This window comes from Grus americana, chromosome 17, assembly GCF_028858705.1.
Source record: "Grus americana isolate bGruAme1 chromosome 17, bGruAme1.mat, whole genome shotgun sequence".
Lineage (NCBI taxonomy): Eukaryota > Metazoa > Chordata > Aves > Gruiformes > Gruidae > Grus > Grus americana.
In genome coordinates this window covers 6,037,026-6,052,395 of record NC_072868.1, presented here as the reverse complement: position 1 = coordinate 6,052,395, position 15,370 = coordinate 6,037,026, and the positions used below count along the sequence as shown (strand labels likewise).

At 44.5% G+C, this 15,370-nt stretch overlaps 1 protein-coding gene across 1 annotated transcript in view; it reads right to left on the bottom strand.

Annotated features, from left to right (window-relative positions):
- Nucleotides 1-13,567, bottom strand: part of TOP1 (DNA topoisomerase I) — a 67,991-nt gene extending 54,424 nt beyond the window's left edge. The window contains exons 1-2 of the mRNA XM_054845462.1: nucleotides 13,368-13,567; nucleotides 12,702-12,726 (exon numbers count right to left, since the gene is read on the bottom strand). Of these exons, the coding sequence (XP_054701437.1) occupies nucleotides 12,702-12,726; nucleotides 13,368-13,400 (58 nt within the window). The 5' untranslated portion in view covers nucleotides 13,401-13,567. The remainder of the gene's footprint in view (nucleotides 1-12,701; nucleotides 12,727-13,367) is intronic.
- Nucleotides 13,568-15,370: the final 1,803 nt, after the last annotated feature.

Here is a 15,370-nt window from a genome sequence, read left to right as displayed (position 1 = left end):
GACTCCTTGAACTACACACTAATGAGTTCCCTTTGGAATTTAAGGTTTCTTAGTCTGGATTAGAGCCTGAGCATGAGGCTCCTGTGCTTGGGTGGATGGGTGGGGTATTTACAAAAAGGGAGAAAACCCACAAGAACTCAAATTAAAAACAAACTAATTCTGCTGTTAATAAATGAGGCTCACATCTGTTTTGAACACTGTTTCATGTTCTTGTGAAATACAGCTACAGGGAACTTATTTTACAAAACAATGCTCCACAACTTCATTCTCTATAAAGGAATCTGTTTAAAAATACACACTGTAGCTTCAGTACACCAAGACCTTGTAAACCTCCCGATCCTTCAGAAAGGTGGCCAGGGCATTGGTATGTTTCTCATTCTAACCAAGTCCACTGGTGAGCAACAGGCAAAGCGCAACACAAATCAGTTCGTAGGAGATCCAATCCCCCTTCTGAACTAGCCATCCCTGCTGTCAACACCAAACGTAACCTATTTGCTCAAATGCACGCAGAACAGATTCAGTCACGTGCAAAGACAACACCAGTAGCTTTGAAGAAAAATCTGTCAGATTCCTGAAAGAGGTAAATATTGCACTGGATGAGTGCTGTAAGAGAGGCCTACTCATGAACACGGAGAAGACAGTATTTAACTCAGGCTATCATTCAACAATAAATTAACTTTTTTCTCTACACACAAGCTCACACTTTGACAGTGATGGATAGTGAAACCATGAACTGAAGATTTTGCATCACTGGACAAGAGTCAACACACGACTGGGCAGGAGGGAAGGGGCAAACATGTTAGACACAGACGGCAATGCTTGAAAAAGCTGAAGAATGACAGCTTTACATCTTCATTTATGAAACAAGAAATTGATGGACTCAATTCAAGTGCTTCTGCCTTTTGCCTAAGATTCAACTTAAGCATTAAATTACTGTGATAGCCAGCTTATTGCTAGCTGCAGTCTCCATCCACTGCCAGACAAGCTACGGACTGGGGCAAACAAGACTACACCACGCTGGGTTCTCCCAAGACCACATGCTGACAACTGAAGAAGCCAAGCGTAGGGAATCAAGCACCAAGCTGTACTTTCCTCTTTATACCTAGACAATTAGAACAGTCTAAAACCTAGAAAGAAGCTTCCTTTAGATACAAGTGATGCTGAATAAGCCTACTTGATTATAGAAGAAAAACACTGTTTATGACAGCTACCAAACTCCAGAGAGCAGCATATTTTAAATTAGAAGACTGTATCTACTCATAAAAACAGGTATTTCAAGGACAGCTTGCTTACGCTTCCCTAATGAAGTGCAGGTGACATACACAGCTATGATATGATTCAGACAAAAATGCTAGCTCATCTGAGAGGCTTCCTGGGTTTGGAGTAGGAAGAACACAGGAGGATGTAAGAAAGCAGTGAAAAAGGCTCTTGAAAAATGCCTGTTATCCACATTCACATCCAAAGGTATCCTGGACAGCTGGAGAGATGTTCCAATCTGCTGGAGCAAGACAAAGTAACCCAAACACCTACACAGCTCCAGTATGACAACTTGCAAATATCAGAATTATATCCTGACCCTGATTTGTGCCAGTGCTTCTTTACTAAAAAGATGGATCAAGATGACACCTACAAGATTGGGCAACACTGCAGAAGTTAATCAAGGTCACTGTTGTTAAGAGTTCATCTCTTGCATTGTATCTGTAGTCGTAGGAACCTACTGCCTCTGGATCTGCCAATTTACACTTGTGTACTGGAGCACAACTTGCACTTTTTCTACTGCCCGAAAGCATTCAAGACTTTTTGCTCTTTATACTGGAGGTGCACCGTTAGCAAACTGAAGGACTTCAGTTTTTAGCATTGGTTTTGACTAAGCATCAAGGAGAAATATCAGTAAAGAAAGCTTATTCTGATCCACACATAAAGGGGTTTCCTGTGCACAAGATGCATTACAACAGATACAGCAAACTAAACAGCCTCAGTGACATTCTCAGTCCTCAGAAGAGGAGCAGGCAGCTTTTTATTCCCCATCTGGTGGTCATTAACTCTAGTGTACAAACCTCAGAGTACGTCACTAGTACTACTCCATCCCTCCATTTTGTACACAATGCTTGTGTTGCAGTGAATCATACCCTCACATGGATCTCCAAAGAGCTCCTGCTTCCAGTTTCCCAAAAGGCTAGATTAAAATAAAGAGTGCTCGTCTAACTTGTAAGCGTACCTGCTTAGGCAAGTTAAAACTGGTACCTGCCCATCCCAGCTGTTTTATCTCTCCAACAACTGATCTTACTCACACACTTGCTAACATTCACAAATGAGAAGACATAGTATGCTCTTCCTAATGCTCAAGGCACAGTTAGAAGACACTTATAACAAGGTGGTATGTATGGTGCAAGAGACTAACCTGGAGAGTACTTGATACCAGAATGCTGCACACAGAGCAGGAAACCACTGATCTCCCTGCTGTAAATCCAGTAATTTCACTAGTTGCAAAACTCAGCATGCAACACTTTAGTATTTGTGAAATAATTTAGTACCACAGAAAAAAAATGCAGGCTTTAGCTCCCGAGATGAGTTCTGCATTCAAGAAAAAATTACAACATATGCTAAAACTGTAGAAGCTTTTTTTTTTTCACTGCCCTTTACTAACCACCTCAGTCCTCAGCTGGAGAGAGAATTAAAAATTGAAAACAAAAGTCCAAGTTGGAACTGAATCTTAGTCCTAGCCAGACAGCTTGATATCTATTTCTGTGCTGGAAGAAATCACTCCCACCCTGTTCTTATTTCTCCACCTCTGAGAAGAGCATAGTACTCCCTCTTCTTCTACCCTGTTGCCTATTTAAACAGCATGCCCTCAGGACAGGATAACAATGCATAGCACAAAGGACCTTAATCCCAGGAACGGTGTCCCTGTGTAACAGAATGTCCCTCCCCTGCCTTCAGCTTCAAAAGAGCCTCTTCGTATTCAACCCTTCATCTTCACATAGCCTGACCAGAGCACCAAGCAATACAGACTATGCTGATCGCTGGCAAGACAGCACTCACACAAAACCAGAAACTGGAATAAGAATTGCCAGCTTACTTAGCTACTAATCTCCCCAAGGGCAGAAAGAACTCCATCCACTGCAGAGCAGATGAAGGAAGACAGCCCTCCTATCTGGTTATCAGGTGTCCAAACCATCTCATGTCACAAGCTATGTAACAGTGTCCCCCTGCCACCACGTGTACTTTTCTCCTCCTAAAACTCTGCTTGCAGACCACAAAAATAGAAGCCTCTTAGTTGTTCTACCCTAACTCCAGAAATCTCAGCATTTCAGTTAGAAGACCACTACATGTTTCTCAATGCTATTTCCAGATACTTAAAAGTCTGCAACATATACCATACTTCAAAGGTGAAAAAAACAAGAGCACCCACTTTTCCCTCACCCTGTCCCCTAAAAGGTCTTTTTAGGCCACCTCTCCAAAACAAGAAACTGCAACCTCAGAGGAAGATGAACAGCTGTTTTGACAAGTCTGGCCCTTGTTCAAATACTGGAATATAAGCCTTGAGTAGTAATACATTGCCATCAATAAGAAGTTCAACTAAAGTACATTGCCCTGGCCCTAAAGCACAGGTCATCTATTCCATGTTACATACAAAGGAAAAACCTACCACAGTCATTCAAATTTAAAAGGTGTACAGAAGAAAAGTGGCAAATAAAGGAATAAAAATGGTCCTGGATAATACCCTGCAAGTTCCTATTCTCATGTGTCAGAAGCAGTGTTAGCTAATAGATCAGAGTAAGTGACAAGTGCCAGGAAAAATTAAAAAGCTATCTGTCCTTGGGTATTGCTCCATTCTTATTAATTATATTCATGACTTCTTACCATGAAGCCATGTCTCTGGTCAAGTGTCTAAACAATTCTTTTTAAAAATTCTTAAAATTATTCCAATTAGACACTGCCACACATCTTCTAGCTGCACCAAACTGACAAGCATTTGGATGGAAACAAGACAACTTCCAATCCCATGCACTGTACACTGAGTAGCGGAGTGAGCCCAACACTTCGGAAATTACAAGTCTTTTGATAAAACTCATTGCAGAGCAGCCAGACAAACCGTGCTCATGCATTAGCCCAGTGGGTTTCAGACAGGACAACCTGTATGTATGCAGTCTTATCCACACTGAACACGAGACCTCGTATTTCATTTGTTTCTACCATTTATTCCCTAACACAGAAAAATGCTCTACTACTGAGGTCCCAGATGCTTGCTGCAAAAATTTGTAAGACTGTGCAAATCAATGGTTGGTATTTCAAAATGAGCAATAAGTAGTAAAAGTCACCAGGGTCTTATTTTTAGAAAAGTAGTGAAAAATTGCATTATGGGAAAAAAAGGGACATTTTGAAGAATCACAACTATGCCTTCACTGAGAATGTAAGAGTCTTGCTCCCCCAAATAAAGTCATACTATCAGCTAATTACTGTGTGTCTGTTAGAGATTATGTCAGCTGTATACTGCAGCTGATGAGACCTAACAGACACTTAGCTAGTATATTCTCACCATGAAGCATGTCTTTAATGGACATAGATATGACCAAGCCAAAGATGAGTTACATAGACTGATCAAAATATTTTAGTGAAGCTACAAGTACACTCCAAGCTTTCCTGAGGCACAAATCAATCTCTCTTCAGTCATGGAAAGATACAGCCAGCTGCAGAATCACTCTGCTGCAGCACTGAATTCCATGAATGTCCATCTGTCTTTAACAGGCAACCATCTATATTGGGTACAATTATGAAGGAGCAAATCTTCATCTTTTCATGGGCACCATGAAGCTTAGCATTCTGCAACACTGCTAGAGAAGGAAGCCATTGTCTTTAAAACACTCCCTAAATAAACCCTTCTCTGACGAAGGTATAGTAAAAATACATGTACACCCACACTGCTCACAACTGCACAAAGCATATGGCAAGCTTGTGAACATGAACAAATACATTCATGTAAAGTATACCGATAAGGAATACAAAAAGATCTACCAATCAGAAGCTTTGTGGCTCCAAGACTGACAGAGCTTTCTATTAAAACAATGTCCCAATGGCCTGATGCTGTCCCTCTGTACCCTGCAATCATCCCAATTTCAGAAGTTACCATCTTCAAACTTAAAAACATATTTAAGTACTTTAGGTGGAGACACAGGTTGTTCTTCTTGATGAGGTATTGCCTGCTGAGGCTGAATGACAAGCACTTACACTAACTTTCCTGCTATGCCTCCCATATTTGAGCCTGCACTGCCCCCATCCCATCAAGATACGCATTTCAGACATTTTCCAGCCCCTGCCTCCAAAGCTTTTCAAGACAGGAGTAAAGCATACTCAGTGCTGTCCATCCTTGTGACTCCATGTTGTGAACTGGTATCTTTGAAACAACAGCAGCTGTCAGTATAAGTTAATTGTCTAAACTGAACTAATACTGGGACCATCTTCAAGTGAACCTATTGAGACAATTAACAAAGGAAACTTCCCCAGGGTGAAGCAACAGTATCACAGTATTCATGAGAGCTGTCCGGCCATTTCTTCTTTTTCACACAAAGTATGCTATCCTAGCAGACAAACAGGCCTTGAGATGATAGAAGACATCACTAGAACTTTGCAATAACACTCTAGCAAATTGTGAGGCAATTCTTATTTGAACCCCTGTCCCTCTTCTACTCATCTTTCCTCATTACAGGACTTCATCTCTATCATTAGGTATTAATAAGGAACTAATTGCCAAGGTCTCCCACATCCCCAAAAGCGTCAAGTCTGATCTCCACCAGTAGTGCTGGAGGATCTCCCAGAATATTGTTTATTGCAAGGACTGGCACAAAACTGTGTTTCATATCATCACTCCTGCTGGCACTGCAACACAGACTGAGGTTTAACAAAATACTACTTTTATTCCAAAGAAATCTGAGAATCATTGATGTTAAGTAGGTGTTACAAAAGCACCAGTGTCAGGAAGACTGACTGCAGCTCCATACTCGCCACTTTCATTCTCAGATCTGGAGCTCTCACTTGTTCATCAGCTGAGCAGCTTCAGAAGACGATTTTAGAAATAAAATTTTAACTTGAATATGCCTGTATGCTCATGTTTCTAAAGTCCATGGTAACTTTCAACAGCACTTCATACCTTGCAGGTCACAAGAATACAAGCTTAACTTCACCCTTTCTTTTCACTTCCAAATGTCCTAACTCTCGCTGTGGCACCAGAAGATATTACTGCAGTTCACTCTATGATCATTGGTTTAAAAAGCAAGCATTCAAGATGAAAATATTTCCAACTATAAATCTGATTAAATCCACTGGAACTATTTAGTATTTATGTCAGCCAGGACATTTTGAACAAATGTTGTGCTAAAAATACTGTAGTCTCATACACACTGGGAAACCACTACTACAACTTGTTCAGCTCAACTACTAAATAGCAGGAGCCTGCAGCAGAAAAGGCTCACTCTGCTCTGCCCAGAACAGCACTTCAACACAGTATTAATTCCGATGTTCAGCCAGTGAAAGCCACCAGAGGCACATGCGGTGGGAGCTCCCTGGAGCAGTTAATAGCAGTATCTGGGAATACAGTTTAAAAGGAATAATCCTGCTGTAGCAAAGAACTGGGGTTTAAACTGATTTTCTAGTTGTTCTTTCAAGTCTATGTCCTTTTCCTGTTCTCTTAACAGGAAGAAGCATTTTGAAATCTAATGATGATACATATTTAAATGCTGACAGTGCTAAACAGCTCAGAATGGATAGTCATGCAGGGAGAAGGTACGGCAGGGCATATTTGTCATATGCCGCTGTCTCAGTCAAATGAAACAGCCTCAGAAAAGCAAGGTGATAAACACCAATTTCTACAACCAATATCCTCTCTCAGATTTGGAAACCTAAGACACTGTCCTTCAAAACCACAGGCAGGAGTAGAATACATAATGCTAAATAGCATTTTACTCCCATGTTTTGGAGTGTGAGGTTTTCTATAAAATTTGGGGCAGTTTCTATAAAACTAGCAGCTGCAAAGGCAATTCAATTTAATAAGCCAATAAATATTTCTGAATGACTGCATGTCTTACAAGGATATGAGAAATTGTATTAGCACAATCAGCTCAAGCAGACTTGAAAGAGAAACCAACCCATCTTGAAAAGCCACTGAAAAAAATCTGCACTGATTTCTTATGTTAAATTGTCCTTTTCTCAAATAGTCACTGTACCATTAAAGTCCATCCCTGCAGTCCAATAACAAAAAAGCAGACACACTGTCAGAGCTCTGCTGATTTTAGCAGAACTACAGGAATTTATAACAGTGGTAAGAATCTGACCTGGAGCCTCTCTCTAATAGGGCAGTGGCTTGTGCTATTTCAGCAGGTATTACTTTAACAGGAATCCAGTGAAATCATTAACAGAGGAATTTGAGTCAATGAGATGTTAAGTACTTGCTATAATTACATATTATTGCAGTTTCTGCTGACAGCACAACTCAGGAGGTTGGAATTAAATGAACTATCCCACAAATATCTGAAGTCACAGTTGTAAATGAAATTAAATCTGAATTTGTGTTCGATCATATTTATGAGCTGTGTGCCTAATTTAGGTGAAGCCATGTAAAAAGCTGCACTTTTACATTGGTCCCCTGGTTAAAAATTGTTCATTTTTTACAAAGTAAACAAAGTAGCCCTGATAGCATATTAATAACAGATATCACTTAACACTGTAGTAAAAGGAAAAACATCTTAAGAAAATCTGCTGGAAGTAGGAAGCACACAGGCCATTAACCCCCAAAACACATCTTCCAGCACATTTAGGTAATTCTGCTGAGTTTTAACAAAAATAAAAGTTGGCCACAGCTAACAGAAATGCATTCAACTCCCCACTCCCACAAGACACCCATTAAGTTTTAACCCGAATGCTGAATGTGTCAGAACAATTAACACAACAGACCTCAAGGTCTTTACTAAAGCCCTTCTGAGGCTACTGCTGGGAAAATAGATGCAAACAACTGATGTAGCACATGATATTTAAGTGCAGCTTTTCAACAATACATTTATTTACATTTCTGAGAGGCATCAGAAATGATCAATTCACATCAGAGTACCCTCACTTGCAACAATTTGAAGATTCCTATAGTAAAGCTACACTGTTCTATTCTACAAGCCCTGCAATAGACTGCTGTGAACATGTTGAAAATCAACACAAAACCAAATTAAGAAATTTTGCAGCGATTGGGGTCTGACATTAAATACTTCTAAAATAAAAAAGCTAAGTGGTTTCAGACTTAAAACTACCCCAAGTATTGTTCTGCGGCTGTGGGCAGCACTTCTTACAATGCAGGCTCATCACCCAGCACTGCAGTCTGGAAGGGAACAGGGAGTGACTCAAGGCTTGTATTGGAAGGAACAAATTACATTCTTCAGGATTCACATCTCCATGTATCACAAAAAAGGGAAAGGAAATTTTCAGTGGAGAGATATCAATCTGCATCTAAATACCATTAACTACCTTTTGTGTTTTGGATCTCTTGCCAAACATTTGACATTTAAACACGCTGGTGAGGACATGCTCCCAGGGAACTTAAAAGACAGTTTCGCCCTGACGTGCACAAGACAGAGCACAAGAGTTTATCTTCAGGCTTCCTAACTTCACCAAGTCTGTTTAGTGCAGTAGCTCTGACAGCAGCACTAGCCCCGCTGTCCTTCAAAAAAACCTCTCACCCATCCAGCAGGCACCCGACGAAGCAGCAGCAAGACAGAACAAATCTGGTCTCCAACAGGCTATTTCACAACCATTGAAAAATCTTAAGGATCTCCACTAGGGTGCTTTTCAGTTTGCTAGCATTTAAATCGCCCCCACCTTTTACATGCACAGCTCTATCACACACAAAATGTAAGTTTAATGCAAAACACGCTGAAATTCTGTAACTTGTAGGGCATTTGTTCAGCACTCTTGCTATTTAATTTAAGTTTCCCTCTTGCTCGCTCCTCTTCATATCTTCACCCCGATATATACAGAGGTGCCATATGAGCACTCAGGCCAACATGAAAACCTGCCAGTTTCTGATAAGATGCTGCAGCAGCAAGGGCTTCTTCCCCCCACCCCCCAAAAAAAATTCACTGTTAAAGCAAGCCCCTCCTTCAAGCATGTTTCACTTCCAGAAGCCATCTCTATGACGCTGGGCAATCAAATTCACACTTTACTCCTGTTAATATACCTAAATGGTTATTACAGTGATACCGGCCGTAAACTGCATCTTAACGTTATTGGTCAAGTCAACCAAAGGAGAAAAAAAACTGCTTAGGGTGATGTCTTCCTGCACAGAAGAGAGGTGGATTTTACAGGAGTTCTGATTGCAGGCTGATGAACAGCCAAGACACTAACAGCAGTTAGTGGAATTTAGTAGCTTTGGAACACAGTTTGATTATTTTGCAAACAAAAGTAATTTTTATCTACTGCACTCTGCAAACACAATGGGAGAACAGCAAGTCAAGATAAATCACTTTTAGTCTCAACACTGTCCTCAGTAGTAAGGTTGCTATGTTCCACCTTAAAGCTCTTAAAGACAACTCAATAGAGTCCAAATAGATTTTGCATCTGAAGTGATCTGCAATTTTACCAAGTGAGAAAAAATAAATCAGAATGATTCCCTCCGAGTACATAGTTGTGACTCAACATTCACATCTGTGAAGGGGTCATTTTCCATGACCAAGCCATACTTGGAAATGACAGTTTTAGACTACCATTTCCCTTCCACAATGCTGAAGGCTGTGAGGACATTACTTGCAAAAAAGGCTCCCTGTTTCAGTGCAATATTGTTCTCAAGATGATTTGCAAACAGGCACTGCTAGGACTGAAAATGGAAAATTCTTTACAGTGCGTACTGATACTAAAAATACAGTTAAGGTGAAAAAATACCCACTATGGCCAAATTAAACAGGAGGGAGAATCTGGATATTGAGATGGAATGCAATTACCCAAGTTGGAATTTGCCCAGGACACTCTTGCTTAAAGTGATCTGGCTATTTAATGACAAGAAATAGCCAGGAACACATATTTACTGCTGGCATCCTCTCTCATACCTAATTCTACCCTGCTATCAATGAAACAGGTGTGTAATCAGATCCAAGCTCTCAGCTACAACCAGGGTGCTCCCTGGTGACCTGCAATGGCCTAGCAGATCCACCCCCACCCACCTTACTTCAGCTGCAACAACCTGTGTGATCACCATCTCAGGTAGTATGCCCATTGACCCAGTTATGAACATTAGGAACAACAGGAAGCTTCAAAGTGCTTAAGCTGCTCTATTACTGATAAGCTATCCAGAAGTCACCCCAAACATTATTAACAAAAATGTTTACTGCTGGTACATTCAACATTTAGAATGACTCAGTACCAGCCCCTAGAAAAACTTCCCTTCCCCCAAAGGTAAAGAGGAAAGGCAGCCTAAAAGGAGACTTTGGCTCTACTGTTAAGCATGGCCTAACAATAATCAAAGTACGACCCAATTCTAAACATCTGCGGGAAAAAAAGTACTTGAGATTCCTACCACCCACTCCCAATCTTTGCCACTAAATAGGATCAAACCAAGAATATAAGAGTTAGAGCCTCACCGCTGTTCTCAGATCCACACGCAAGAATTCCCTACACAGAAGTGCAAAGAACTCCTGTGTAGAGGAATCAAGACTTGGAGCAAGCAGAGGTGACTGGTTTTCAGGAAGATCAGTCCTGGTCACAAAGTCAGAGAGGACAGTGTCTATTCAGCATTATTCCCTTAACAAGACTAACAGGGTTACACACACCTTTCAGTGCTGAAAAGGATTTTGGATTTTAGGAGCCTCTGATCAGTCACAATGATGTTACATGACTGCCATAAAGTAATTACAATAGGAGGAAAAGGGTGCTGATACCTACACTAGTATGAATTTGTTGGGTATGCTTGATTTACCAGGAATTCAGTTTTTCTATCAAGGTGTCTTACATTGAATTTCTGTATTGAATTCCTCCAACACATGGTAGAAATAAAAACTGGAGGAGTTTTAAGTGCTGTATACCTAAAACCCTTACAAGAATAAAGCAGCACATGGCTACAATAGAGGAGAAAAATCCCTCCAAGATGTTCACTGGAAGCTGGAGTGGAAAGGTCAAATATGCATCATTTTCCCTATGTAAATCAGTACATAACTAAAGCTTACCAGGGAGTACTTTTCCCTAAATAAAGATGATCCTTAAGCAAATATTTCCCAGCATAAGAACGCTACAAGTATTCAAATACATGCTTATATTTAAGTTGCTTCAAGAGTTCCTTCTGCACTTCCTGGGAAATCCACTTTCTGTTAAGAATTATTCTTAGAACCCTACTACAGATTCAGAATGGAAATAAAAGTTCAAAAACTGCACATTTGCTACTGCTTGCTCCTATTGCACACACACACAATCACATTCCAATGAACTGACAGAAAGGTGCACCCAAATGTAGATTTGTAAATATTTACATGCAGTAACCTACAAAGCAACCAGGCACATGGACATCATCCAGAGAATGTGTTAAAAATCAGTATAAGTCAAGCAGGTATCTTCAACCATTTTTTTCTTCCTCTACCACCTCACCAGTCAGAGGACAGCTCAGAATTCCTTACACATCCCGAACGGTGACAATAACACATACACACAAAGGTAGGTTGTACGGCCTCAACTGCCCTCCACCCTGCTTAAACCCTTCAGTTTATCACCTACCAACTTGGGGGGGATTACAATTAGCTTGCTTCCTAGAAAAATGAATAAACAATCAGAAAAAGTTAGCAGCCATCAGGCTGATTAGAAAAGATAATATTATGCGTGCATATATATGAATATAAATATACAGAGACATATAAGTGTATATATTCATATATAAATATATACATATATATAAAATTACAGGACTCCTATAATGTTTCTGAATAAAATGAACAGTTAGCATGCAAACTTTCAGAAGTGATGCTGTCTACCTTTCTGGAATTGTCTGCACTGTTTGGTTTTATGGGTTTTTTTAATGCAGGCTTATTTTAATTAAAAAGCCCCACCCAACAAGGTAAAGTTACATCAATTAAGTAGCAAGGAAAGAAATAAAACTGATCTTAAAATGGATGCAGCAGATTCTTTTAAAGAGCAACATGTTGCAATCACCTTTCATTTTAGGGGAAGGGAGGGATTCCCTGAAAGGAACAGAGACGGGGAGCAGTGGGGGGGAGGGAGGCTGCGATAAAAAACGGCTTGGGAATTTATTTTAGTTAAAAACTTTGCTTTCCCCTCCGTTAAGAAGGGGCTGGGGGCCGGGGATCGCCGCCTGGTGCCTCTGTAGAAGGCTCCTCTCCGGCAGCTCGGGGAGGAGGAGAAGGAGAGAAAGCCACACAGAAGAGAGGAGAAAAAGAAAATGGCGCAGAGACTAAGTCCCGACCGTCGACAAGGCGACTTTCCAGGGAGGAATCGGGGCCCAAAGGGGATCCCGGGAGACCCGATGGGCTCGGATCGGGGGCCTCCGGTGCCCCCACTAGAGGAAGCGGGGGTCGGAGGGGGGCGAGGCCGCCGGGAAAGGGGCGCTTTTGGCAGCTCGATGGGAACAATGGGGCCGGTGAGCGAGAAGCCGGGACTTAGTCTCTGGGACGCCATGTCTGTGCGCGGCCGGCGCGGCGAGGCGAGGGGCGCGCCGGGGCCACACTCACCGTTCGCTCGGAAATCCGCCTCGATCTGCGGGGAGAGGAGACAGGGAGAGACCGTGAAAAACGCCGTCCCGCCGAGGGATTTTTATTTTGGGTAGGGGGGGGAGGAAGGGCGGGCACGCTGGATTTCCCCCCCTCCTTCATTCTCATTTTTAGGGAAATTAAATACCAAATGAGAAATAACCAGCGCGATGCAGAAGGTGCCCTCCGTGGCGGGGGGGAGCAGGGTGAGCCGTCCCCCGGCACTCGTACAGCTCCCGAGGTGACCCCCCACCACCACCAGGGGAGCGAGCCAGGGGAAGGTAGCCAGCCGCCCTCCTCCCTTTCTCCCATGGGGTCACACATGTGTCCCGTCTCCCCCACCTGGGCAGAAACCTGGGCCCGGGGCGGAGGGGGGCTGGGTGGATGGGGGGCGCCCATCCCGACGGGGGGGAGGGGGGGCGGACAGGCCGGGTTGACAGGGCTCTCCCCAGACGCGTGGGCTACCCCGGGCGGGGGCAGGCAGGGGGCAGCAGCAGGGCACGTCTCCCCTCACGGAGGGTTAAGGCGAGGGAGGGGGAGAATCAGCCGGGCTCCCAGGGCGACCCTAAGGGGAAATAAGGACCCTGCGGCCTCGGTGGCGAGAGTCCCCCGGGAGCAGGCCCCCGCGGGCGGTTAAGGGGCGCTTACCTGGGAATCGTTGTGCAGCTGGTCCCCGCTCATGCCGGAGGGCGCGGAAGGCCTAACGGAGCGGAGCAGGAGGAGAGGAGAGCTGAGGAGAGCCGAGCCGCGCCGCTGGGGACGCGCGGAGCCTTGACGCGACGGAGAGCGCAGCCCTGGCTCCACAACGGTTGTGTAACAGACTAAGTCCTCATTTCGGCGCACTGCGCAGGCGCGCTGCTTTTTACCGGCGGGGCGGGGCCAAGGCTGAACGTTGGGGCGGGAGTTGGGAAACGGCAGTTCGTGTATTTGCATCCGAGCCACACCCCCCTGCGCGCGAGCCGGCAACATTTGCATACAGACCACGCCCCGCCCCTCTACTCCCTCCGAACGCAACCGACCCGCTCGCCCCATCCCGCGCACGCTGCGCCGGCTCGCCTTTTACATACCTGGCCCCGCCTCTTCCTTCCTCTTCTCCAATCGCGCAGCAAAAGCCGGCCCTCATTTACATGCTCGACCCCGCCCCACCGCTCCTCTCCCCACCGCTGAAGGAACCCGGCGCATTGTGTAAGAACCCGTGCCTCACTGCGTACACAGTGCGCATGCGCTCCATCCCACGCCTGCGGGCCGCCGGCTGTATTTGCATACCAAGCCCCGCCTCTCGCCCCACAGGCCACACCCCCGCCCTGTTAGGGAAGCATGGCGGCGCCCTGACGGCGGAGGGGGTTGTGGGGCGGGCGGCCGTGTTGGGGTGCGGGCCCCCCCCGGATCCCCGAGATAACGGGCACAGTTACATCGTGAGCACCTCACAGCCCCAGCTGGAGGAACGGGCTGCTGGGTTTCCTTGGGGGGCCCTCGGGGCATGCCCCGGGCCTGGCTGGGGCCTGCCCCCCACCCCCGGGCAGGGTTTAACCGTGAACCGGGGCAGGACATCTCCTCACGGCGCCCGGGAACTGGTTATGGCCACACTTACGGCATCCCGGTCAATGCCGGGCAGGGCTGTGGCACGGGACTTGAGGCCTGACGGGCCTTTCTCCTACACCAGCTCTCCTGCGTCAGGCCCCAAGCCCACCAGCAGCCCATCTGGAGGGAAGACGCAAACCAGGAGGAGTTGCCCATCCAGGACGACACCACAGGAGGAACTCTGTGAGCTCGTCTGAGTCACACTCCTACAAAACCTGTATAAGCACAAATGGTCTGATGCGCAGTTTGATTTCAAGCGTTTCAAAATGATGCAGCTGTCAGTTCCCTTTGGCAGGAAAGGAGCCGAGCTTGGTGTGTGCATCCGTCCTTCGAGAGCCCGAGCGTGTGACTGACCTCTCGTTATTTGTCTGCACGACTGTATCAGGCTGGAACGTGGAGGCCGCAGTAACCATGCAGAGATTCCATTGTGCTAGGTGCTGTACAACTGCCTGCATCCAGATAAGGGTCATGCTAAGGAGGGACGCAGATCGGGTGGGTTTGAGCTGACGTTGAAGTCAAGGACAGCAGTGGTGCATTGCAAATGAGAGCTTTCTGCTTTAAAAAGGGATCAGCCAGCAAGATTTTTCTTCCAGCGTAAACAGGCCCTTAATTTTTTTTTCTCTCATGAGGAAACGGAGGGTAAAAAGGAAACAAAAGCTTTATTTTCTTTTAGCTTTGTGAGAATGAATCACATATCTTCCTAGAAAAACACCCCCCCCTGCCCCAACCCAAATCTGAAGACATTTCTTTCTGTTCTGCAGCATCTCTACTAAAGGGGTTTTCTTTTCGGTGTACTAAATGACAGATTTAGTATGCATGGCTGGTACATGTCTCACAGGACTGCCTCCAGTCTTCTTCTTGGAGCTTCCATCCTGTGCTGCAACACAGACTGTACCTTTCCTCAGCTTCTTTACACAACCAGAGCTTTGATTTGACGCTAAAATAATCCAGCGCTGCCAGGCTATCTGAAGAGATACATCAAATGTAAGCAGTGACAGAAGCCACCTATTTGCACTGCATATTTATATCCTGTAAAGGGAAAACTCTGTCACTTTCTTACAGTCTTCAGA